The sequence below is a fragment of the Colius striatus genome, chromosome 4 (genome assembly GCF_028858725.1).
Source record: "Colius striatus isolate bColStr4 chromosome 4, bColStr4.1.hap1, whole genome shotgun sequence".
Lineage (NCBI taxonomy): Eukaryota > Metazoa > Chordata > Aves > Coliiformes > Coliidae > Colius > Colius striatus.
Window position 1 is genome coordinate 61,640,014 of NC_084762.1, and position 24,428 is coordinate 61,664,441.

A 24,428-nucleotide genomic window follows, 5' to 3' on the forward strand; every position below is an offset into this window, starting at 1 on the left:
CAAGCTGAGCCAGCTAAGTGTATTTCAACCTTTTATCTGTTTCAGTAATAAAGTGGTTTCCAAGTTAGTGATTTTCAGCATTTATATGTGATTTGTACAGTAATGTACTGTATATTTTTACTGTAGAGTGATTTTCAGCATTTATATGTAATTTTTTACCTGTACATGTTTAATGCCCTAAGCATTTAAAATACTGGAGTCAAACAAAGTGCCCTGCAATAAATTTGGTCTCGTGTAAATGTTGAATATCTCTTTTCCCTCCTTCTCCTTACTACACATTTCACATAAACCACAAGATACAGAAATGTCTTCAGAGAAATAGTAGGAGCAAAGTACTTTAAACTGTATTTTGGGAACAACAAGCAACTTGCATAACATTATATTTGAAGACTGCAGCTGTTATGAGCCTTGCAGTAATCTTGGAAGAGTGGTAAATGTGTGTTTTGGGTCTACTGCAGTTAAAAACACTGAGGTAGAAGAAGTGATTGTTATCATATGATCAGATTCCTTGTATGTATGTCAGAGCCAACATATTTTTCATATGTTATGTGCTAAATAAACGACTTGTTGCTTTCTATGTGTAAAGTGTGTTTTCTATTATGTGGTAAGTCCAACTTAGAATATCGAAGTAATTTAGAAAGTGACATGTCAAAGGAGACATAGGCGGACAAAAGAGATAGGTACAATATTTAGGGTTTTTTATACTGTTTGTCAGACTATCCAAATAAATCAAGTTTATGTTGCAGGTTTTTTTTCTAGTGGGGAGAAAAAGCACAAGGAGTAGAGGAACACTAACATCCAAAATCCAGTCCCTTTTTTCCATACTTTCCACCCAACTACAGAGAAGGTCACTTTTATTTCAGCTGTTTTGTAATTACTGGTTGCATTGTTCTTTCCTTTTTTTTTAATTGTGGATATCTAATAAAAATCCAGATGGATCTTTTGCAGGATGTGCTTTGTATCGATTCTAAACAGCAGAATAATAATATTTAATGGTGTTAAACTTCCAGGTGACTGTGGCTTGAGCTTACCTCTTGGAGATGAATATGAACGAAAAAAACATAAACTCAAAGAGGAACTTCAACAAGATTATAAGCGATACCTTTCTCAGGTAAAGCTTCTTGTCTGGTTGCCTGAGTTTAGTGAGTCTTTTAAACTAACTCTGTGATTTTAATTGAATGAAAATTAATAAAATCTGCAGAGAATCTTTATAAGAAGGCATCCACTGAAGGCATCCATTCTGAGCAATGGCTGATTTCAAAGACTTATGTAAAAGTAATTTCAAAATGTTACTGCTAAAAGGAGGTTTATATTTTAGGTTTCTAAGATCTCATCTTCCTGAGACTGCAAATTGCGTAGTACATTATTCTGAATACCATCATTTATTTATCTCTACTTAAGTTTTTCCTTAAGAATTTAAGATACCATCTGCTACTTCCTTAAGTACTTATGTATTCTGGGAATTCAGGGAAGAACATTCCTATAATTAGCATGACTCCAATTCACAGGTTTTTTTTGTTTCAAATTTGGAAATAAAAACCCCTTTGTTCTCCTTAGCATGATTGGTTAAATGTCACAGTAAATTTAAAACTGAAGTGGTATGGACAAAGTGTCAGAATCTTGGGAATACTCTGTATGTCTTCTTAGTCAAACTGAAAAAAAAATCAGGAACCATAAAATTTCTGTTGTCTGAAAATGCTAATTATCAGGTGTCTTTTTTTCTTAAAATGAAAGAATGCATGAGCTTTAGAAAAATAAGTCTTTTTTGTTAAGTCGGGTATTTTTTAGTGACTCTTTTTGAATAATATCTTCTCCCTGACTTTTAGGATATTTCACAGGCAAAAAGAAAGGTAGGATGCCTGCAATATTTTTTTCCCTTCAAATTAGTTGTTTTTTTTGAAAGCTTTGTGCTCTTTTATTTTTTTTTTTTGTTATGCTTTTTGTGTTTGTGCATACTGTAGTGATAAGTTGCTATTAACAGCCTTGTTTGCTTTGTGCAAAATGATTGCTTATATTTATTACTTTCCATTAATAACATTTTAAACACTGGCTGATGTCATCCTTTGCAATTGCATTTGTTGCTAATGCTGACTCTGCAAAAGTTTTAGTAGACATTTGCTTCAAGCCGTATCAATTACATAGTTGTCAGATTTTTCTTGCTATCCATACTTCATAAAAATGGAATAAAATAATAAACTCTGAAATATAATAATACATCATTAGAAGCAGAGTCAGACTTCCCTGTCACTGTGAAATCACGTCAGTGATGATTAGGAAAGCAGTAGAGAGAGCTGTTCAGCAGCTAGAGGCCAGAATGCAAAAATACAGGTATTCTGAACAAAAGATAATACCAGAGGCATATTTGTGCAAGTTTGGTTCAATTACCATATTTAATTGTGTACATCATTATCTATCCTGCATATATAATTTTCAAATTTAGTGCTATTCAAGTAGTGTTACTCAGGTTTTTCAAATTAAGCAACTTCTGTAAAGGACTGGGAGGTAATGGATTTGAATAACATACATGGATACAAATTAACTGTATTAGCATGTACTAGAATTCCTGAATAACAATAACAGCATCAGAATTAACTGACTTCTTAACCTCTAACCAAAATAATGCTTACAGAATTGCTGCTTCTTGTTTAATCTTAGCACAATATTTTAACTTTGAGAATAATCCGAACTTTAATATTTCATGACTCTCACTGAAACAATGGAACTTTTACATTAACTTGTAGTGTTTTGTTCTCAATTGATCTTCAGTTTTACAAATTTAGCTTTGCAAGGTTTTTTGTTAGTGTAGTACACATTAGCTATATAAAACTTGTAAGGTCTGAGGAAGAGAGACAGGATAACAAACTCTAAATTAGTTTCCCTGCATAAAGAGATAGTCCAAGTTTTAACAGCTCTCATAATGATGATAACAGACAGAATTCTTACCTATTGACCTGCCTCTCAGCTACTTTACAACATAGATAATGGAAGGAAATGATACTATTGAAATACTGTATCTTAAGTCCTTCCACTCATCAGCCCAGACAATTAGATGATTTTTTAGTTAAGGATTTATAAAACATAGATGACTGACTGAGAATGGTGTGAGGGTGCTTGGACTGAATGAGTGATGTAGGAGGAAGCCACTAGACCTGGAAGCTAAGGGCCTGTTCCAATATTGGTGTTTCATGTGGAAAGGCTGATATTTTGACTGGCTGCACAGGCTGGTTCCTAAGACGCAGCCCAGGGAGCTATATGGATCAACAACATAGCTTTCAGTGTAAAGCTCTGTTCTGAAAGTGACTGATGGTCTGTAAGGAATTGCAAGATTTGGCAGCAGGTCATGATCCTGAAAAGTTAGTGGACTGCTGTTGTGGAACACAATGTTGAGATGCAGAGTGGTGGTTGTGCTAGTGTTAGTATGGATTCCATTTATTAAATGAGAGGTAGACATCTGTTTTCCTCAGTTAGAAAAAGCATTTTTTCATCTTAAGTAAGATAGTCTTGGAAAATTGTTCTTATGCTTGTTCAGATGCTTGTGCTTATGCTGCTTGCTTACAGGATAATTGAGTAATGTTGGGTTTGGTTTTGGTTTTTTTTTTAATTAAAATTTTATTTCTTTAATCTATAGAAACTAAGTTATGTAATCTTTGAAATCGTGTAACAGAGAAGAAGTGATAAACACTTCTTCAAACTCAAGCTTAAGTCTTGACAAAGCCTTTTACTTTCCGCGTTCCTTGACTTTAAGAACATCCTAAATTTTCAAAATGTGAAGATTGTCTTCAATCTTTTTTTTCATTAAATTGATCCGATAAATTTCAGAAAATAAAATCCTTATCAAATTTTGCTTGCTAAATAGTTACTATTTTAAAATATATTTAAAATATATTTTAAAATATATTAACATTTATTAACTTATTATCTTGTTATCTATTTATTATTTTATTAACATTTATAAATAGCTAAAGGGTGGGTGTCAGGAGGTTGGGACATCCCTCTTTTCTATAGTAGCTAGTAACAGGACAAGGGGTAATGGGATGAAGCTGGAACACAAAAAGTTCCACTTAAATATAAGAAAAAACTATTTCACTGTGAGGGTGAGGGAGCAGTGGAACAGGCTGCCCAGAGGGGTTGTGGAGTCTCCTTCCTTGGAGGTCTTCAAGACCCGTCTGGACATGTTCCTATGCGACCTGATCTAGATGAACCTGCTTCTGCAGGGGGATTGGACTAGATGATCTCTAAAGGTCCCTTCCAACCCCTACCATTCTATGATTCTATAATGTATTATATTTATTGATTTTTCTTTTTTTTAATATAGAAAAACTATCTGAATATCGGTAACGTAGATTCACATACTCAGGGATTATCTCTTCGAATTGCTGATCGAACATCTGCCAAGGTAAATATCTGGAGGAAATTAAGTGGTATATAACTTGGAAATTAACCTGGATGTTTAAACTGTTATGGAAAAATTATTTCCACTTTGGGGTTTTTTACTCTGTTTACAAATGAACATTTTTGGAGGTAGTTGTTAGAATAGTTTTCAGAAAGGTAAAGTTCTTAAATGTCAGTGATTTTCTTTTAAATTTTTTAATCTCAGGTTACTTGTTTTTAGATAATTAGATTTGTAATTCTATACTGTTGTGAGTTTGAGGTTTGCTACTTCAAATTCACACCTGCAGGGCACTTGGTGTGTTTGGATGCTTTAGTGGTTGTTCTTGAGTTTTGTTCAGCAATAAATATCGACCTATTGAAGAACATTGTTTTTGTGCTTATATAAATGCACACTTTAAAAGTGTGTTACTTTTCTTCCTGCAGCCTGGAGATAATTTTAAAAGTATTTGCTTATAGTTATTTCTACAGTGATGTTCTTATCAGTTGCTGTCAGAACTAAAGGAAGCATGCTTTCTGCTGTACACAATTTGGCTTTGATGTGCTTAACCTACCTTCATATCCTCATGTGATTTTTATGAACAGATCAGTCCAGGAATGTAAGTAAAAGCTGATCTGGCATTTCACATATTGCCTGCCATTAAAATAGGAATCATCCCAATTTTCAGTCTTTCTTTGACAGTACAGATACTAATGTCTTTTGTGAAAGGAGTACACATTCTCTTTCTGTGTTTAGCTCTTGTGGTCTCCCTGAGGTTCATCAACAGTTTATAGTCTTGCTTTCATATGTTGGAGAAAGGTACCAGCTGTAGCAGTCCTTCTGCTTTTGGAGGATCATGGAAGTTAGAATATGAAGATACAACATGCATTTGTGGATTTTTATAAACCTCTGATCCGTTTCTTTGATGCACAGTGTGAATCTGTGAAAACCTAAGTCATTCTGACAAGGATCAGCTCTCCTCCTGCCCTCACCTTAGTGGCCTTTCATTCCCAGTTCTTTTCTTGTGTTTGCTTTTGTAAATTGATCCAGGAAGTTGCATAAGCAGAAACATTGTAATAATTGCAATATTTTTGCTGACTCAACTAATGGCACTGGTTGATTGGTAGGATGGATGAAACTCTCCTGGAGATGCAAGGCAGAAAGAGAAACTGTTGCTGGAGGAGGACTGGACTCTTGCACCTTTTGGGGGTTTTATTTGGTTTAGGTTTTTTAACTTCTGTTTCTTTGGAGTTGCATTGTTGCTCTGTGTTTGGGACCACGTGGTCACTGTAATCTGGTGCAAAGATGACGCTGATCTTGCTGTGGTTACTTAGGCTTTTTACCTCTCTTGTGTTGGCAATAATGTTTACCTATATGATGAGCCAAGTTAGAACTCAAATAGGTAAAACATGCTGTTATCAAGAAGCCCCCGAAATCCCAATTATATTAAAGTTTTTTTAGTTTTTTTTTTTTTTTTTAAAAAGAGGGAGAAAGGCAGCAAAAATGAAATGGCTGGGCAGGGGAAAGGACTCCTCAGTGGCAGCACACACTCGTGACGAGTTTATTCCCTTCTACTCTGTCCTGGTGAGGCCTCATCTGGAGTCCTGTGTCCAGTTCTGGACTCCTCAGCTCTAGAGGGACAGGGAACTTCTGGAGAGAGTCCAGTGCAGGGCCACCAAGATGATCAGGGGACTGGAACATCTTTCATACAAGGAAAGGCTGTGGGAACTGGGACTGTTTAGTCTGGAGAAGAGGAGAGGAGATCTCATTAATATTTACAAGTATATAAATGGTGGGTGTCAGAAGGATGGGACATCCCTTTTTTTCTGTTGTATCAAGCAGCAGGACAAGGGGTAATGGGATGAAGCTGGAACTCAAAAATTTCCATTTAAACATAAGAAAAAACTATTTTACTGTGAGGGTGAGGGAGCCCTGGCACAGGCTACCCAGGGAGGGTTGTGGAGTGTCCTTCCTTGAGGTCTTCAGAACCTGCCTGGACACGTTTCTGTGTGACCCTATCTAGATTGGCCTGCTTGTGCAGGGAGGCTGGACTAGATGATCTCTAAAAGTCCCTTCCAACCCATAGCATTCTATGATTGTATGATAAGATCTTGTGAACTTTGTGTTAACCCTTGCGAGTGTGTGTGCTGAAACAATGGGATATAAAGTATCTTTGATTAATTTTGTGGAAATTAAAGACTGGGAACATATCGGATCATGGATGAATTTATGTCATAGCAACTCAACATTTGTTGAGATTCTCTGTACAAGTATGGTGTATCCTTTTTACCCATTTTACCTATTGCTACTGCAGAACCTAAAAGCTGCCAGAAGATGTCATACTGTGCCTTGCTAAACAGGCTCTGGGCAGCTAATGATTAGAGGTTAACATTTATACTTATATGGTTTCTTCACTTATGTAAAATGTACAGCCGCACAGCATATTGAATTTTCTGCTATTTTCTGACCTGTTAAAGACAATGTTAGTTTCTGAGATTTTTAAAATACCCCTCAGGTAGCTTTTCTGGCCATGTGTGTGTTTTATATTGTCAGAAAACCTATAGATGCAAATTTTGGAAAAAAACCTTCCCTGATAATTTTGGGGAGCATTGGTGTCATTTGTGAAACTAAGCTGATATTTCCATGGTGATCAAGGTGTAAATTATTTTTGCTTTAAATTTGTTCATGGGAAAGTATTACTTTTGTTTAATTTAAAATATCTTTTGCATTTTTATTGGAAAATACTGCAGTGGAAAAAAGTACGATGTGTGATATTGTAATATCATTATTTTTTTTTTTTTCATTTATATGGTGGCTGGAATGATGTGGTCTAAGAGATGCCCTGTGCTCTAAACAAAAGGTCCTAATACCAGAGAGTAATGCAAATTAGGGTTCGATTTACCTGGAGACACTTGCATTTCATGTTACATTATTAGGTTATTGATGTAAGATTCTTGTATATTTTTAGACCTGAACAAGCTGATTGTAAATGTTGTCACCTTGTAGAAGCAACTAAAACGAGGTGGATGGATAGTGCTTTTCTTAGGTTTCCTTATGTTTCTTGTGCTTTTGCCTTTTTTTACAGCCAGCTTACCTGCTTGTTAGAATCTGACAGTTCAAGTTACATTCTAAGCTATAATTGACACATCTTGTCTATACATCTTTTTTATTGTCCTGTTTTAATTGTGAGTGGGTGCTATGGTTTTGGCCTAGCCAGTAACAAGCAAGTTCTTAGAGGAGCTATCTTTACAGCCCCTTCTTCATTACTAGAAATGGCTCCACACAAACCCATGACAGTGGGGCAGGTCACAACCAAACACACAAAAGAAAATCTGTAAATACATTCAGATTGAAACTGGGAAGGTGATTTCTAATTGTCAAAGGAGTGTGGCTTTGAAACAGTTTTGTAATAGATATAGCAGGAGGAAACTTAACTGGTTTTAAGATAGAACTTGACACACAGTAGAGCTTCTGGAGACTAGGACTTCACGCCTATGAAGCTGATAAAGAGAATATGCTATGTTCAAGAATGAACAAAAACCTTAAAGCAATTACAGCCCATTTATAAATCTTAAAGAAATGGAAGGGCAAACACACAGCTCACATACATTAATTTAATACTTCAGTTCTATGGACTTGGAAGCTACTCAAAAATGCAAAATTGTGATGCCCTTTTTAATGCATGTTGTAGGAGAAACTACGACTTGAAAGAAACGAGTACAATCGATATCTCGGGGATAAACAAGAATGGAATGAAAAGCTAAAGGAATTAGGGAAGAGAAGCAAAGAGGTAATACAGTTTTACTGAAGTTGATATGAAGAACACAAATGATCTTGTCAACTGTTTTATCATTGACTAAGACATACAAAGTAAAACAAAATAATCCAAGAATATAGTTCAGTTAGGACACAGTTTTATTAATAAACCTAGCAAGTCCTGGTTATGAGTCATATAGTACAGTTCTTGATTCTTACTTTGGTTATGTCTATGTGGTAGATGCTTTCATTCTACTGTGTGTCTGAAGCAAGTCCCGGGATTGTTTTTTGGTGAAGTGGCGGTCAAAAACAGCTGTCTTTTTGGGCAAATTATTGAGCTCCACACGTGTTCCTTAGCTTTTATTTGTAGCTGCTGCTTCCTCAGTCTCTGTCTGATTCACGAGAAAGCAAGGCAAGTGCAGGCAGCTGTCCAGTATATGCTGCTTTGTATTTGTAGTTGAATAAAAAAATGCAAAACAATCTTTACTACTTGGAAGTCAGCTAGAGATGTACTTAATTCATCTCAGAATGTGAGTTCAAGCCTTTGATTTTTATGGCAGTAGGCAGCCGACCACGACACAACTGCTTAGTCACTCTCTGCCTGGTGGAATGGGGGAGAAAATCAATGAGTAAAAATGAAAAAACTCTTAGGCTGAGTTAAAGACAGTTTAACATGTAAAGCAAAAGCTGGAGGGATCAGGAATTCATTCATTACTTCCCATTGGCAGGCAGGTGTTCATCTCCAGGAAAACAAGGCTCCATCACATGTAATGTCTACTTGGGAAGACAAACACCATCACTCTGAACATCCTCCTCCTGGGATCTCATTAATATTTACAAATACCTAACGAATGGATGTCAGGAGGTTGGGACATCCCTTTTTTTGATGGTATCTAGCAACAGGACAAGGGGTAATGGGATGAAGCTGGAACGCAAAAAGTTCCATTTAAACATAAGAAAAACATATTTTACTGTGATGGAGCAGTGGCACAGGCTGCCCAGGGAGGATTTGAAGTCTCCTTCCTTGGAGGTCTTCAAGACCTGCCTAGACATGTTCCTGTGTGACTTGATCTAGGTTGACCTGCTTCTGCAGGGGGATTGGACTAGATGATCTCTAAAGGTCCCTTCCAACACTACCATTCTATGATTCTCTTCTTCTTTCTTCCCCCAGCTTTATATGCTGAACATTGACACCACATGGTATGAGAGATCTCTTGGTTCAGTTGGGGTCAGATGTCCCAGCTCTTTTCCTTCCCAGATTCTTGTGCACCCTGAGCCTACACGCTGGTGGAGTGGTGTGAGAAGCAGAAAAGGTCTTGATGCTCTGTTGAACGTTGTTCAGCAGTAACTAAAATACCCCTGTGCCATCAACACTGTTTTCAGCATAAATCTAAAACATAACCTTGTTCAAGCTAATATGAACAAAATTAACTATCCCAGTGAAAACCAATATGACAGTTAACAGAGGCTTTTTAGGCCTAATTGCCAGTTTTGTGAGACCATTTGTTGTAGTAATGTGGAAGCAATATATTGATCTGAGAGCCTCTCTACTGCTTTTTAATTGTAAAATCTTATGTAGAATGGGTAAGTTTTCTTACCCATTGTTGCCTTAGTGTAGTGATGGACTGCAGTAATTTGGAACTCTAATGCAGGTTTGAATTAAGAAGGCCTGCTTTTTTTTTCTAATATGGAAATTCTCAAGTGTATACAGTAGTGTGAGAGCTAGGTCATTCTATGAGGGACTTGTACTCAAAACAGCTGAAAGATTTTTTTCTTTTTTATACCAATTGGCAAGTGCAAATACCCATGTATTTATAAGTTCTATCTAGAAGAATGTTTCTTCTTTGTTTTCAGAAAGATTGTTTTCTTATGAGAAAGATCTTTTACTCCAAATGCATTGGAGTGTTACATAGTAGGAAACGTTTTTCATCTGTGAAGACAGCTGTAAAGCATCCTTAGATGTTGGAAATCACTATCTGATTCTATTGGCTTCTTCAAGAGTTGCTGTGGTGCACAATAGTGATCCTTAGGAAATGTGGAGCAAAAATGTAGGTTGTGTTTACTGAAAGTATAAATCTCTTAAGATTTTTGGGGGTCATTTATGTTTCCTCAGATGACTTATCTAATAAAATCTATTTGGGGACTCAAGTTTGGGTTTTTTTCCTTCTGCTTTGATTGTCATCCCATTGGACGCTTAATATCTTGTGTAGAAACAATTTTGCTGTCATAAAAGAAAAAACAGGAAAAAAACCTGGTGAGGATTTGTTGAGATTCTTTAATCTCTGAGAAATATTTGACTTTGAGTGAGAGGCAAATGAATGGGTCTCATGATTAACATATGTGACCTCAAAAGTTAGGTCTGACAATTTAGATAATCATAGGAGAAACTTCAGTTATAAGGAACTTACGAAAGTCATGTAGTACAGTCCCGTTGTTCAGAGCAGGGCTAACTTTACAGTTAGGTCATGTTGATCAGGCGTTACCCGGTTGAGTTTTGAAAGGATGAAGAATCCACAGTTCCTCTGGGCAACCTATTCCATTGCTTTAACTGCTTGATGTGAACTGCTTTCCCTCTGTATCCTATTGGAATTTCCTTTGCTGCAACTTGTGACCCTTGGTCTGGCATCTCTCTAACCACCCATTGGATAGAGATGATTACCCCTCTAACCACTCCAATAACCACCAATTACTAGTTCCTCCTGCCCTCTTAACCTTCTGTTTCCAGACTGAACAATTTCAGCTATGTTATCTTCTCCTTTATGAGCTCAAGAGCCTTAACCATCTCAGTAGCTGTCTTCTGCACTTTCTCCAGTTTTTCAGCATCTATAGGGAGCGGGGGAAACTGGGTGTACTACACCAGGACCTGAGCAGAGAAGGGTCACTTCCCTTGACCTGTTGTTGACAGTCTTGCTAATGCACTGTTGACTTGTGCTCAGTTAGTTGCCCACCACTAACACAGCCTTTTTCTGCAAATTCACTTTCTACATTGTCAGTGCCTAGCCTATACTAGTGCATGGCATTATTCTGTTTGCATCTGTTGATCTTCATGAGTTTTGTCTGCATATTTCTCCAATTTGTTGAAGCCCTTCTGAGTGGCAGTCGTATTCTCTAGTATATTGCTCTCTCTTTTTCCATTTTGGTGTCATTTGCAGCTTTAATTTCTTTATCATGACATTTTCTAAAGTATTAGTTGCTATTACCTTTATTCCACAGATGAAAGTTTAATGCCCAGAAATACTACAGGATTTATTCCAAACCATGTTGTTTAGTAGAGCTGTGTATTTAATGTATTTCATGCTGGTCCAGTGTGTCATAGTGTTGTTTTTATCCACTAAACTATCCTTTCTTGTACTGACATCTCCTGAGGAACAAAGAAACAGATTACAAAATGGTCAGGTTAAAAGGTTGTGCTCATAGAAAAGAAGTATTACAGATGTGCCTAAATCTGCATAAAGATATCTAGTCTCTTGATGAGATATAGGGTTCAAAGTTTATTTTGATTCTTTGCACTTCTGAATCTGAAGGTCAAATTGGAGTTGGTAAAAGGCCTATCCAAGATGGATAGCCATTCTTCTGAAAACCGTTAGAAAGAGATCTCTTTTTTTTTTCACAAGAAAAAAAAATCCTAGCTTTTAAAATCTCTTTGAATTATTTGTCGTGTTCACCTCCTGCCTTTTCCCCAGTATCTATTTAGGGATTATTTGAAGAAATATAAAACCAAATTTTTGCTCAATGTGATTTATTTATATTCTGATAATTTTATTTTATTTCCTCTCTCATTAAACAGAATGGGATCAACAGGAATAAAAAACCTGTTGCTGTTACCAGGCTTCAGCCAGAACTCCATATGGAAGTACAGGCCTGTGATACAGATGCAGAACTTCCCAAGAAGGATGCCTTTACTTCTACAGAAAGTTATGAAGAGCTGCCAAATAAGATGTGGCTGGAGGAAGACTGTTACCAGAGGTCAGATGATGAGGTTGAATTAAGAAGTCAACCATTAAATAGAAGACTCAATGAATATTTGGACGTTCCCAGTCGAAGACATCGTGGATTTGCTAGCCAATCTGTAATTCCTATTAGAAAGCATCATAGACTTGATGAGGCTCGTGAGTTTGGTCGAAGATACTATGTAACGGACTATAATCCCAAGATAACTGTAAAAATGGATCCCAGATTTAGATGTGAAAGTGGATATGACAGAAAAACTCCACGTGTTATTTATGCTGAAAGGTAATCTTAATTCTGTTTTCTCCTTTATTTCTGCAGTGCTTGTTGACAGCTATGGTTTGCTCTCTCTGAAAATTGGGCAAGATTCTCATGTGAAAGCAGAATTTTTGTACTCACTTTAAAAAGGAACTTTGCTATAATTTTTAGAAAAAAAAAAAAAGGACCAGTACCTAAGACTATATATCATACATTAGGGAACATTTTATATGCTATGGTAAATTAAGGATACTAGAGAAATAACCCCAGAAAAAGAAGTCCACCATTAATATTTATGAGGAGTAGTTTGCCAGAAAATGTATTAGTATTTGAGAGCAAACCGCTGTGCTGGGAACCCAAGATTACACGTGTCTTCTTAGTCTGTAATAATTATAGCAAGTCTATTTTCAGTTCAGATTCCAAAGTTGGTTTGAGCTTCAATTTTTGGTACATGTCACCAGGTATTAGAAATGTAAAAATATATTTTAAAAAAATCCTCTTTTTTACTGCATGTCTTGCTAAATGGCAGACTTTAAACATATCATAGGATCATAGAATGGTAGGGGTTGGAAGGGACCTTTAGAGACCATTTATTCCAACCTCCCTGCAGAAGCAGGTTCACCTAGATCAGGTCGCATAGGAACATGTCCAGGTGGGTCTTGAAGACCTCCAAGGAAGGAGACTCCACAACCCCTCTGGGCAGCCTGTACCACTGCTCCCTCACTCTCACAGTGAAATAGTTTTTTCTTATATTTAAGTGGAACTTTTTGTGTTCCAGCTTCATCCCATTACCCCTTGTCCTGTTGCTAGCTGTTGCATAATTGAATTAAATCTTGATGGTGTTAATAGGTGCCAATCTTGGTAATAATGACAGAATTTGAATAAACATTGAAGAAAACCCAACCCAAACAAAAGAGGATTTTAGATCAATCATTCAGGAGGAAAACTGGTATTATGTATTCTTCCTTATTAAATAGTCTTTACTGTGTTAAATGATAAATCAGTTTGGTTGCTTTGACATAAATTATGAATCTTTCTCTTCTAGCTCATCTATTTGAAGGAAAAGAGAGGAAAAACCCTAAGGCATAACCTTCCTAATCATTTGGGGTTTGGCAGTCTGGCCACCTTCAGTTATTCCATCACAAGAGTCAGTTGCTTTCAAAAACAGATGTGTTGTGGTGTGAAATAGCACCAAACGTGAAACAGATGTGCTTTTATTACAGCTAAATTAGAATGAAGTAAAGCAGTAAAGTTTCTTGTAAAGAATTTCTTAAAAGGTGCTTGGAGAGTGTTCGTTTGTTCATTGCAGATCTTGGGAATGTCAGTGTTGTACATGCTTTCCTCCCCTCCCCTGGCTTTTTTTTCCTTTGTATTAGCATGTTTCCAGAATGATATTTTGTGGGGTTTTTTTTTTTTGTCTGCTTTAGTGAAGGAAACATCCCTGTCTTTCCCTTGTTAGACATCATAACCATTTATTTTTTTTTCCCTAGAATTAACACTTCTAGAAAAAACAGCAGGCAAATTGTACCACTCAACAGTTCTAAATGCTGTGGTCATGTTAATGAAGTTAAAATAACTTGTCTGCAAAAATAGCTTTTCATATTATTTCTTAGCCTTCAAAAAAAGGTAAAAGAATTAAGTAACTGTGGAGAAAATGAAATTTCTGGAAACATTTGGATGATGCAGATTAAATATATGAGTTATTTCACAGTTTTAGATTGTATGTTTGGATATACTTCTAAAATAATGTATTTATTCATACAGTGTTTCTGAAAAAGACTGGCAGATGGAAACAGTGGTTAAATAGATAACAGGAACGAGATTGCTTGTTTTCGGCCGAATGAGATTCGGTGAAAAGAATGCAAAATAGAAAACTTATTCAATTCTGTAGTGTAATATCAGTAAAAATGAGCAAAGGAGGTTCTAGGGTAGGATCTTCTTGTCCTACGGCTTTTCAGAAAGAAGAATATTAGAAGCCTGACTTAATGTCTAACAAAGGTAACCAAAATGTTCAGTGACCAGCAGCAATGTTAATCTTCTATGTTAATTAAAACCAGAAGGATGAAAGTCCTCTTTTTACTAGGTAGCTGTTTGCCACTCTAATGCAATTGGTCACAGCCTCACATGTCAATAAAAATGACCATTTGATAAATTTGGAGGGTTTACTTTATTTCTCAAAGAATATATACAGAGTTATATATGTAGGATGTTTGAACTAACAGTAGACAGTATCACGTTGAATAGAAGTATACTAGTTCTTAGTTATTCCAGAAACACTGATGGTGCTTATGTGTCTGTGACCAATTTTTCACTAGGAAATTTATTGCTTATTTGGAGAGACCTCTGAAACACTTTCAGTTCCACTTTATTAAAAAGAAAGTACAGAAGATAGTTTTATCTTTATAATTGGCCAATTTGGTGCCTGTTCTTAAAAGACGTTGCTGGATCATCACCTGAATTGACTGGATTTAAATTTGTACATAAAATTAAGATTTCGCCTTTTTTGGTTTATGTTTTACTTGGCTATATTTTTATTGTCGTCTTGGATTTTTTCAATATTATGAAATGGGCTTTCATAATGTACTTTTTTTCTCCTTTGTAAGGATCTCCACTTAACCTTCAAGGAGGAGAAGCACATATATTAGCCACTGACAGTTCAGCTTCTGAAGAGTTAGCATTTTTCTTTCTACGTTTCAGGCAAAATCCACTTTTCCAGAACACATTTGATTCATAACAGAAACTAAATTCGTGATTTTATTTGCTGTACTAAAGTTTTAATGTTTTTTAATGGGCTTAGTTAGTTTGGAGAAGTGGATGTTTGTAGTGGGACTTTTCAGCAAGGTTTCTGTTTTGATGGAGGCACAAGGACTGTGGAATATTCCAGCAAACAGAAATGGTGACAGGAAAGTGAGGGGAAGTGGCAAAATGTTTTGGTTCTTATATGAGTGGAATGCTTTAGTCCTTCCCCAGCAGCCAGCTCTGTCCTGTAAACAGGATACAATAGCTGCTTGATTGAGTTGGGCCAACATGTCTGTGCCTGCCATGCTAAGCTTGCTGCTTTTTACAAAAAAAGTTAGCCTCTGGAATCCCAAGGTTTGTTTCTTTGCTTCCTTACTGCATCCTCTCATCATGCTATGGACTGGGCTATTTCCTGACTGTGTTTCAGTCTTACGTGACCAGCCTTGTAAGTAGCAGATTGATCATTATCAAAAAGATGATCTTGATCATGAAAGGAGATTATGTTTTGCCAAGAGGATGAATGTTGTTCTTTCATGTTTTTCTTGGGGGCTGTTAAGATGCCAAATCAATGTTTAATAATCTGCTTGTATCCTTTTGCCTTTGATTATTTGCATCTTTTTAAATTACAGAGATGAGCAGAGCTATGGATCTTTTTACATAAAAGAATATGATGGGAATTTTTTTCTCTGTTTATCTAGTGTTTTGTTCTGATTTGCATAATAGGAAGTTCATGGCTCTGTCCAACTCTGCAAAATACATTATTTTGTTAGCCTCTGTAGCATACTACATTTTTCATACCTATTCTTACATTATTTTATCAAGATAACTTGAAATCCTCATTAAAAAGTAGTTAACTTGCAAGGCAAAGAAAGCATGTAAATTCAACTACCCCAAATCATTTCAGGGAAAACTCCCTTGTGTCCTTACAGATTTTGGCATCTTTGGAATTATTCAAAGTTTCAGTTATATTGCTTCATGTCATATGTAGATTATCCAAATATTAACTCCTTAATTTTTGTGTTCACCATGTTACCTGTCTTTCATCTTGATAAAAAAAATCACCTCTTTTTTAAAAACGGTACCAGGTGAATAGTGAAGGGTAGATTGCCATTAAAGAAGCATTTCATATCTGAATTAATTGTTTCACCAGAGTTGTCCGATAGCCACATGCCAAAAATCTATTGTAGATTTCCTTGACCTTGGGGATTAAGAGCAGCAAGATTTGTTTCAATTAATGCAGTATGAACTCTGAATGCTCCTCAGCTCTCAGAACTCTTTAGGCTCAGTAGAACGTTGCATGAAAGCAGGCTTGAGAATTCAAACTCCAGACAGAGAGCTGCCTTGACAGTGCTAGCAAAGTAAATTATTTCTAGATTTTTTTTGGTGGGATATTTTCAGAACTGGTGCTACCATCCAGTGTGCAGTCAGGCTGAGGATCCATTTGCACAAAGCTGCTGGACTTTCAGTTTCACACTGGGTGATTTTGGACAAGCATAGCTGAATGTTTTCTGTTTCTTTAAGGCCCTATCTGGATGGAGATGATGAAGATGAATTGAAGGAGAAAACACATGGGCAGCAGACCTCAAGAACTGGAAATTCTAGGTGTGGTATACAGTGTAGTTTTCTGATAATTGCACTACAAAATCATAGAATCATAGAATGGTAGGGGTTGGAAGGGACCTTTAGAGATCATCTAGTCCAAAATCATGGTGAAAGGAAAACGTTTATTTCAAATCCCTAATACATTGCCTGACATGGCTGATAGGATATAGAAGAACAAGAAAAACGTATTTCCTTTGAGAACAGCTGTTGAAGCTTGCAATGCCAGTGTTCTTTTTGAAACAACAGATCGCCAGTTCTCCAGCTGAAGACTTTTTTGTGGTTAGAATAGCGTGGAATCCTTTTTTATAGTACTTACAAAATTCTTTCTTTTTAGCTTTTGTCTCGGTTTTGCAAGTCCTGAAGTGATCTAGGTGGATGAGGCAGAAGCAGAACTCTTGTAAAGCCCTTACATAAACTCTTGACTGGCACCGCTTGGTCTGTCAGCATTGTTGAAGTGTTCAACTGAGTCAATGCTTCTGATGGCTTCAGAAACCACAGGCAAATGAGGACTGTGAGAAAAGCCTTCTTGCCAGGCATTTTTTTTTTCTTTTGCTTGTGATATTTCTTTGGATTTTAGGAAAGCTGTTTGTCATAAATGTATCACATACTCTAGGTGGTCCTGCTCTGACAGGGCGGTTGGACTAGATCTTTCGAGGTCCCTTCCAACCCTTAAGATTCTATGATTCTGTGGTAGTGATGTAAGTGCATCTATCATGTTTCACACAGACTTTGAGTAAATTCTTGAGTTTGATCTTTCAATTTTCTTTTTTGTCTTTGCCAGAAATCAGAAACAAATTAGTTCATCAGCTTATGAGCAGGCCAAACCTACAGCTGAAGGGCAGTATGCAACAGGCCTTGTTTTTGGTATGTATAAAACCATATCTAATGACACTGGGATAACATCTCTTTGCATATTTTATATTTGTTTTCCATTAATTAAAAATGAGAAAAACTAGCTTTTTCTTTTGTGTTAATTGTTCTCAGGACTAGTAAATAAATATTATTTACATAGAGAAAATAAAAAATTAAAAACATGTTCCTGTTGCCTCTAATGTAATGAAACTTTCTAATTAATTTTTAAGCACCCAAGTTTCTTCTTAGATTTCATTAGCAGTTTAAGGTTCAGATAGATTCTTAAGTTTGTTTACAAAATGAAGTATAGGAAAAATATTAACTTCTCTATTGTTAAAGACATGACCTGGTATTGTATTTTAATTGCAGAAATATGGGAAATAGTACTGTTCATAACCTCATGCAAGAACAAATGATTCTGATAATTTCTTCCTGCTCAGATATAGCTACAAAATTTAGCAGGGAACGTTATTATTGAATGTAGCGAGAGAAATATTGATGAAAACAGTATTCCTAGCTACATTCAGAAAAGTATAAGGCAATAATAAAAGAACTGCAGTAATTCTCTAAATGGGAGCCTTTGAAGGCAAGCAAGATTTGAATTGTGGAAAAAAATGGCTAACAGTTCTCAAAAATAATTTGGTTTTGTATTTTAACTTACCTGATTTTCAGTGTTGTATGTGGCAGCCCAATGTTTTGGAACTGTTTAAAAGGCAGCATTGCAACAGTGGTGTTGCAATGGTCAGTTTCTCTGATCTGCTCAATCATCTCAGACTACAGAGTTATGACCTGTATTCCTGGCAGTCCTGAATAGCAGAAGAATGTTGTTCATATTGTTGTATAAAGATTATGTAAATAACAAGTTCTGGAAATGAGAAGTGATTTTTGGATTCCCTAGAAATTGCAAAATATGTTGCTTTGGTGTGTTGTATGTTTGGGGGGTTTTTTTTGTTTGTTTGTTTGTTTTGTTTTACTTTCTTTGCAACATCCTTCACATAATTGCTCAGGTCTGCCTCACTGGAGGTCCACAGTGACTTTGTGTATGGAAGTACGAGTCTTTGTGTCAGATAGCCATGCTGTGTAGAAAGTGGTGATAATGGCTATTTTAGTTTGTTTTTAAAATAGTAGAAGACTTTGTACTCATTGTGTGTGAACTACCACAAGTTGGGATTTTTTGTATTCCTTAAAATCAATATGTGAGATGTTATCATTGTTTCCTTTTACATACACATGTCTGCCTGTACTTGGCTAATTCTTAGTAGTCGTGGAAACCATCCTAAAAGTGAAACAATTTGCTTTCCTCCCTCTGCCTTTGACTCTCTTCAGTTTTAACTTTCATTTTTATCCAGAACAGTGGCTCATAATTTCAGAGCACCATAGCTGAGCATTAGGGGAAAAAAAGTATAAAATAAGTAGCTTCTTTTAGTTGCTGTTGTATCACATAGCTTTGAAATTTGTAGCTTCATGACTATACAAAAGCAGGCAAACTGGGAGAACACTGGAACTGTTAGTAGTTTTCATCATGATGCTGCAAACAAACTGCAGATGGAAACTGGATTTTTGTTTTCTTTAACTAGTAAAGATCCAGTGTTCTTATGCACATTGCCAGGTCTCATACTCTGTTGTGTTCCATGTTTTAAATTGACTGAAGTGTTATGTTTTTGCGTGGTACCTTTGGTGTATTTTGTGGAGCATTTACTCAATTGTTTGATCATTTCCATTAGGTGGTCAGAACCAAGAACTTCTCCAAAGGAAAAAAGAGAAGTACAGGCAAGAGCTAATGGAACAAATAGCCGAGCAACAGCGAAATAAGAGACGGTAATGTCAAATTACTGTATTTTTAAAGGTTAATGGCTGAAATGCAAAGGAATGTTGTGAATCGAGTTGAAGGCCTGTGGCCAGTGCAGTTCCACAGGGATCAGTTCTGGGGCCAGTCTTGTTCAACATCTTCATCATTGACCTGGATGAGGGGACAGAGCGTACCCTCAGCAAGTTGGCTGATGACAACAAACTGGGAGGACTGGCTGATTCTCCAGAAGGCTGTGCTGCCGTTCAGTGGGATCTCAACTGACTTGAGAGTTGGGCAGAGAGGAACCTCATGAGGTTCAACAAGTGCAGAGTCCTGCATCTGAGAAGGAACAACCTCATGCACAGGCTGGGGGTCGAACTGCTGAAGAGCAGCTCTGCAGATAGAGACCTGGGAGTCCTGATTGATAATAAGCTAAATACGAGCCAACAATGTGCCCTCATGGCCAAGAAGGCCAATGGCATTCTGGGATGCATCAAGAAGAGTGTGGCCAGCAGGTCAAGGGAGGTTCTTCTCTCTCTCTACTCTGCCCTGGTGAGGCCTCATCTGGAGTCCTGTGTCCAGTTCTGGGCTCCTCAGCTTAGGAGGGACAAGGAAGTGCTGGAGAGAGTCCAGTGCAGGGCCACCAAGATAATCAGGGGTATGGAACATCTTTCATATGAGGAAAGTCTGCGGGAACTGGGGCTGTTTAGTCTGGAGAAGAGGAGATTGAGGGGAGATCTTATTAACATTTATAAATATCTAAAGGGCAGGTGTCAGGAGGTTGGGACATCCCTTTTTTCTATAGTAGATAGCGACAGGACAAGGGGTAATGGGATGAAGCTGGAACACAAAAAGTTCCACTTAAACATAAGAAAAAGCTATTTCACTGTGAGGGTGATGGAGCAGTAGCACAGGCTGCCCAGGGGAGTTGTGGAGTCTCCTTTCTTGGAGTTCTTCAAGACCCACCTGGACATGTTCCTATGCAACCTGATCTAGGTGAACCTGCTTCTGCAGGGGGGTTGGACTAGATGATCTCTAAAGGTCCCTTCCAACCCCTACCGTTCTATGATTCTATGTGGTAAGAATAATTCTCTTAGTTAAGGAATTCCAGCTAGCTATGTAATATTGAAACCAATTAAACTCATGAGCATGAGAGCTTTAGTTTTTAATGATTAAATTCACCAGCTTTCAAAGGAACAAACCAAATCCTCCTTTTGTTTTTCATAAAGGTTTTTTTTTTTTAAAAAAAGGGTAATTGCTAAGAAGCTCTAACCAAAGTTATCCTTTTTTGCTGGTAGATGATTGTCTAATTACTTTGCAAAGGTGAAAATGAATCTTGTTTTACCCTCCCATTCAAGAGCGTAGTTTTTAATTTTCAAAGCACTTGGCCATCTGGCTTTTGCAGAATAATTAAATAAAAATTTCTTGCTTGCTTATTAATAGCTACCTGCTGAAAGATAGTATGGCTACATAAAAACACACAGTGATAATAATGTAGGGATAAGGAATGATAAATAAGTTACTATTGATGTATACATTGTGATGAAAAATTGTGTATGCTGAACAAACCTGGGACCTCATAGCTGTACTTTTGAATAATTCATTTTGATATGTTTATTATAAGCCCCTTGCTGTAACGTGAATAAACATTGATTTTTTTTTTTTCCCTAAAAATTTATTTTTTTTAAAGAAATATCAGGAAAGATTTCAGTAAAATCTATGTGGTGGTTTGTCCTTTTGTGTATTAGGTGGAATAGATGATAGACAGCTACTTCTTGAAAGTTCTGTTTATTTACAAATAATACATGGTATACTTCTTCTCTGACTCCAGAAGAAATCAAGTGGAGTCATGTGTTCTGTTATTCTGTATTTTCAGGGTTATTTTAGCTGAAGTTATGAGGTCTGTGCTTGGAAGGAATGAGTGTACTTGTTAATGCTTTCTGATTTGGTCCTTTATTTACTTTTTTTTTTTTTTTTAAAAACAAAAACAGTGAGAAGGAGCTTGAGCTCTTAGTTGCTGCTTCTGGAGCTCGAGACCCAGAAAAGGAGGTAAGGAACTTGGATTTTCTTTCACCTGTATAGTCATTTTGTAATTACATGAATACTGTTGTTGCTCAGTCATCAAGCTATGCAGGGCTTTTATAGAATGATGAATGTTTTGGGATTTTTTTCTAATATGGCGATAGCATAGAATAAAATTGAAGCCAAGGATGATAAGGCTGCAACAAGTGGTCTGGATGCATATTTTTGCCCACTCTGCCTACAGTATCTGTGGCATTTGGTCCCTTTTGCAAACCACTTCAGCTTGGTTAGCTGGCAAAAAATGTGAGTCTGTTTTGCTACTATAGTTGGCTTACAGAGGTCAGTTGTCTGATCAGGGATTCAGAGGGTGAAAGGGAAAGGGATGGATTATGCAGCTGGGAGCCAGGCAGGAAAAAAAGAGAAACTGGGCAAAGGATGCTAGCTATTCAGGAGGAAATTGAGAAGAATGAATATTTGGAAGAAAGGTCAGGCAGCCCAGGAGAACTACAAGGATGTTGTGAGATCATGTATCGAGAAAATTAGAAGGTCCAAGGCATTAAAACTGAAGCTGGCCGCTACTGTAAAATACAGTAAGAAAAGTTTCTGCAAATATATTAGCAACAAAAGGAGGGCTAAAGGCAACCTTCATCCTTTAATGGACAAGTGAACAAGGATGAGGGAAAGGCAGAGGTACTTAATGGCACCTTTGCGTCAGTCTTCAATAGTAAAACCATCTGTTCTCTAGGCACCTATCCACCTGAGTCAGAAGACAGAGATGAGGGACAGAATCAGGTCCCTTTAGGCCATGAGGAGATAGTGTGAGACCTGCCGCTCCACCCTGATGCACAATGGGGCTGGATGAGATCCACCCAGAGGTGCTGAGGGAGCTGATGGATGTGCTCACTGAGCCATTCTCCATCTGTCACAAGCAGCTTTTGCTCACTGGGGAGGTCTGGAGGATGGAGGATGGAAAATGTGAAACCCATTTACAAGAAAGGTCAGAAGGAGGATCCTGGGAACTACAGACCTGTCACCTGATCTCGGAGCTGGGAAAGGTTATAGAACAGATTATCCTGAGCACCACCCTGAGGCACATACAGGATAACCAAGGGTTCAGGCCCAGCCAACATGGCTTTATGAAAGGCAGGTCCTGTGTGACCAGCCTGATCTCCGTCTATGGCAAGATGACCCACTTAGTGGATGAGGGAAAGGCTGCGGATGTGGTTTTCCTGGACTTCAGTAAATCCTTCGACAGTCTTCCACAGCATCCTCCTGGAGAAACTGGCTGCCCATGGCTTGGATGGACCTGCTCTGAGATGGGTGGAAAACTGGCTGGATAGCCAGGCCCAGAGATTCAGAGTGAATTAAGTTAAATCCAGTTCATGGCCAGTCACCAGTGGTGTTCCCCAGGCCTAAGTCCTGAGGCCTGTTCTGTTTAACATCTTTATCAGTGGTTTGGATGAGGGGATTGAGTGCAGCCTCAGTAAATTTGCTGATAACACCAAGCTTGGCAGGACTGTAGACCTGCTTGAGGACAGGAAAGATCTTCAGAGGGACCTGGACAGGCTGGAGTGATGTCCCAAGGCCAATTGTATGAGGTTCAACAAGGCCAAGTGCTGGGTTCTGCACTTGGGCCACAACAACTTCATGCCATGCTACAGGCGTGGGGCAGAGTGGGTGGAAAGCTGTCTGGTGGAAAAGGACCTGGGGATGTTAATCGACAGCCAGCTGAAATGAGCCAGCAGTGTGCCCAGGTGGCCAAGAAGGCCAATGGCAGCCTGGATTGTATCAGAAGCAGTGTGGCCAGCAGGACCAAGAAAATGATTGTGCCCTTGTACTTGGCACTGGTGAGGCCACACCTCAAATATTGTGTACAGTTCCAGGCCCTTCAGTACAAGAAGGATGTGGATGTGCTGGAGTGTGTCCAGAGGCAGGCAATGAAGCTGGTGAAGGGTCTAGAGAGCAAGTCTGATGAGGAGTGGCTGAGGGAGCTGGGGATGTTTAGAGAAGTAGAAGCTGAGAGGAGATATGATCACTCTCTACAACTACCTGGAGGGGAGTTGTAGTGAGGTGGGAGTCTGTCTCTTCTCTCTAGTAATCAATTATAGGACACAAGGATATGGGCTCAAATTGTGCCAGGGAAGATTTAGATTGGATATTAGGAGAAACTTTTTCACTGAGAGGGTTGTTAAGCACTGGAACGGGCTGCCCAGGGAGGTGATGGAGTCACCATCCCTGGAGATAATCAAAAGATGTATAGGTGAGGTGCTGAGAGATATGGTTTAGTTTAGTGATGGGCTTGGCAGTGTGAGGTTAGTGGCTGGGCTCAGTGATCTTAAAGGTCTTTTCCAAACTTAATGATTCTATGATTCTGTGATTATTTTATTTTTTAATTTTTTTGGAGGGCACAGAGGGCTATAAGGTCAGTGTAAGAGTTTTACCTAATCAGAGCTGACTAGGCAGAAGTATGCTCTGATGCAGAACTCTATATACTGGATGCATCTCAATCAGAGACTGAAAAGTATCTGTTGTAGGAACAAAGTCATGTCCAGAGCAAGTCCAGGGCACGTATAATGTTTTTAAACCATTAATTTAGCTGAAAGCCTTCAATGAAGTAGAACTATTACATTCAGTAAGCACCAGTCACTGTTAACTTTAAATTACTTCTTGGGGAGAGAGTCTAATTAAGTTGATTTCTCGATTAATTACAAGTTGGTTAAATAGCAATTCCTGATTAAGAATCTAGAAATGTAGACTGTTGTATATACTGCTTATTTGAAAGAAAACAGTCCCCAGGATGAACTGAGTACCATAGTAACGTCTGAAATTAGCTACAGGTGCTTTGGGAACAATTCACATCAAACTTGTTAGTGGGAAAGGCTGTTTTAAATGTTCTCTTGCTCAAGACACTGGATTTGAAAAGTTAAAGTCTTTACATTAGACTATAATTTGCAGTTGCTGTAGCTCATACCTGTTATCTAACTTTTAACTTCACATGTTGTAAGCAAATTCCTATGTCTAGTAGATTTTGAGAATTTTAACCTCAATGCTGTAGTTCATGACTAGTGAGTACTAACTGCCTTATATGTACTG

General features: G+C 37.6%; 1 protein-coding gene across 7 annotated transcripts in view; it reads left to right on the forward strand.

Annotated features, from left to right (window-relative positions):
* CSPP1 (centrosome and spindle pole associated protein 1) overlaps positions 1-24,428 on the forward strand; it is a 62,971-nt gene that overhangs the window by 7,237 nt on the left and 31,306 nt on the right. For 5 of the 7 annotated variants that reach the window (XM_061996094.1, XM_061996092.1, XM_061996096.1 and 2 more), the window contains exons 4-12: positions 1,011-1,111; positions 1,827-1,850; positions 4,316-4,396; positions 8,061-8,159; positions 11,913-12,358; positions 16,592-16,672; positions 17,454-17,536; positions 19,249-19,342; positions 21,305-21,362. In XM_061996094.1, the coding sequence (XP_061852078.1) occupies positions 1,011-1,111; positions 1,827-1,850; positions 4,316-4,396; positions 8,061-8,159; positions 11,913-12,358; positions 16,592-16,672; positions 17,454-17,536; positions 19,249-19,342; positions 21,305-21,362 (1,067 nt within the window). The remainder of the gene's footprint in view (positions 1-1,010; positions 1,112-1,826; positions 1,851-4,315; positions 4,397-8,060; positions 8,160-11,912; positions 12,359-16,591; positions 16,673-17,453; positions 17,537-19,248; positions 19,343-21,304; positions 21,363-24,428) is intronic. The other 2 variants (XM_061996098.1, XM_061996097.1) reach the window with 2 other exon arrangements.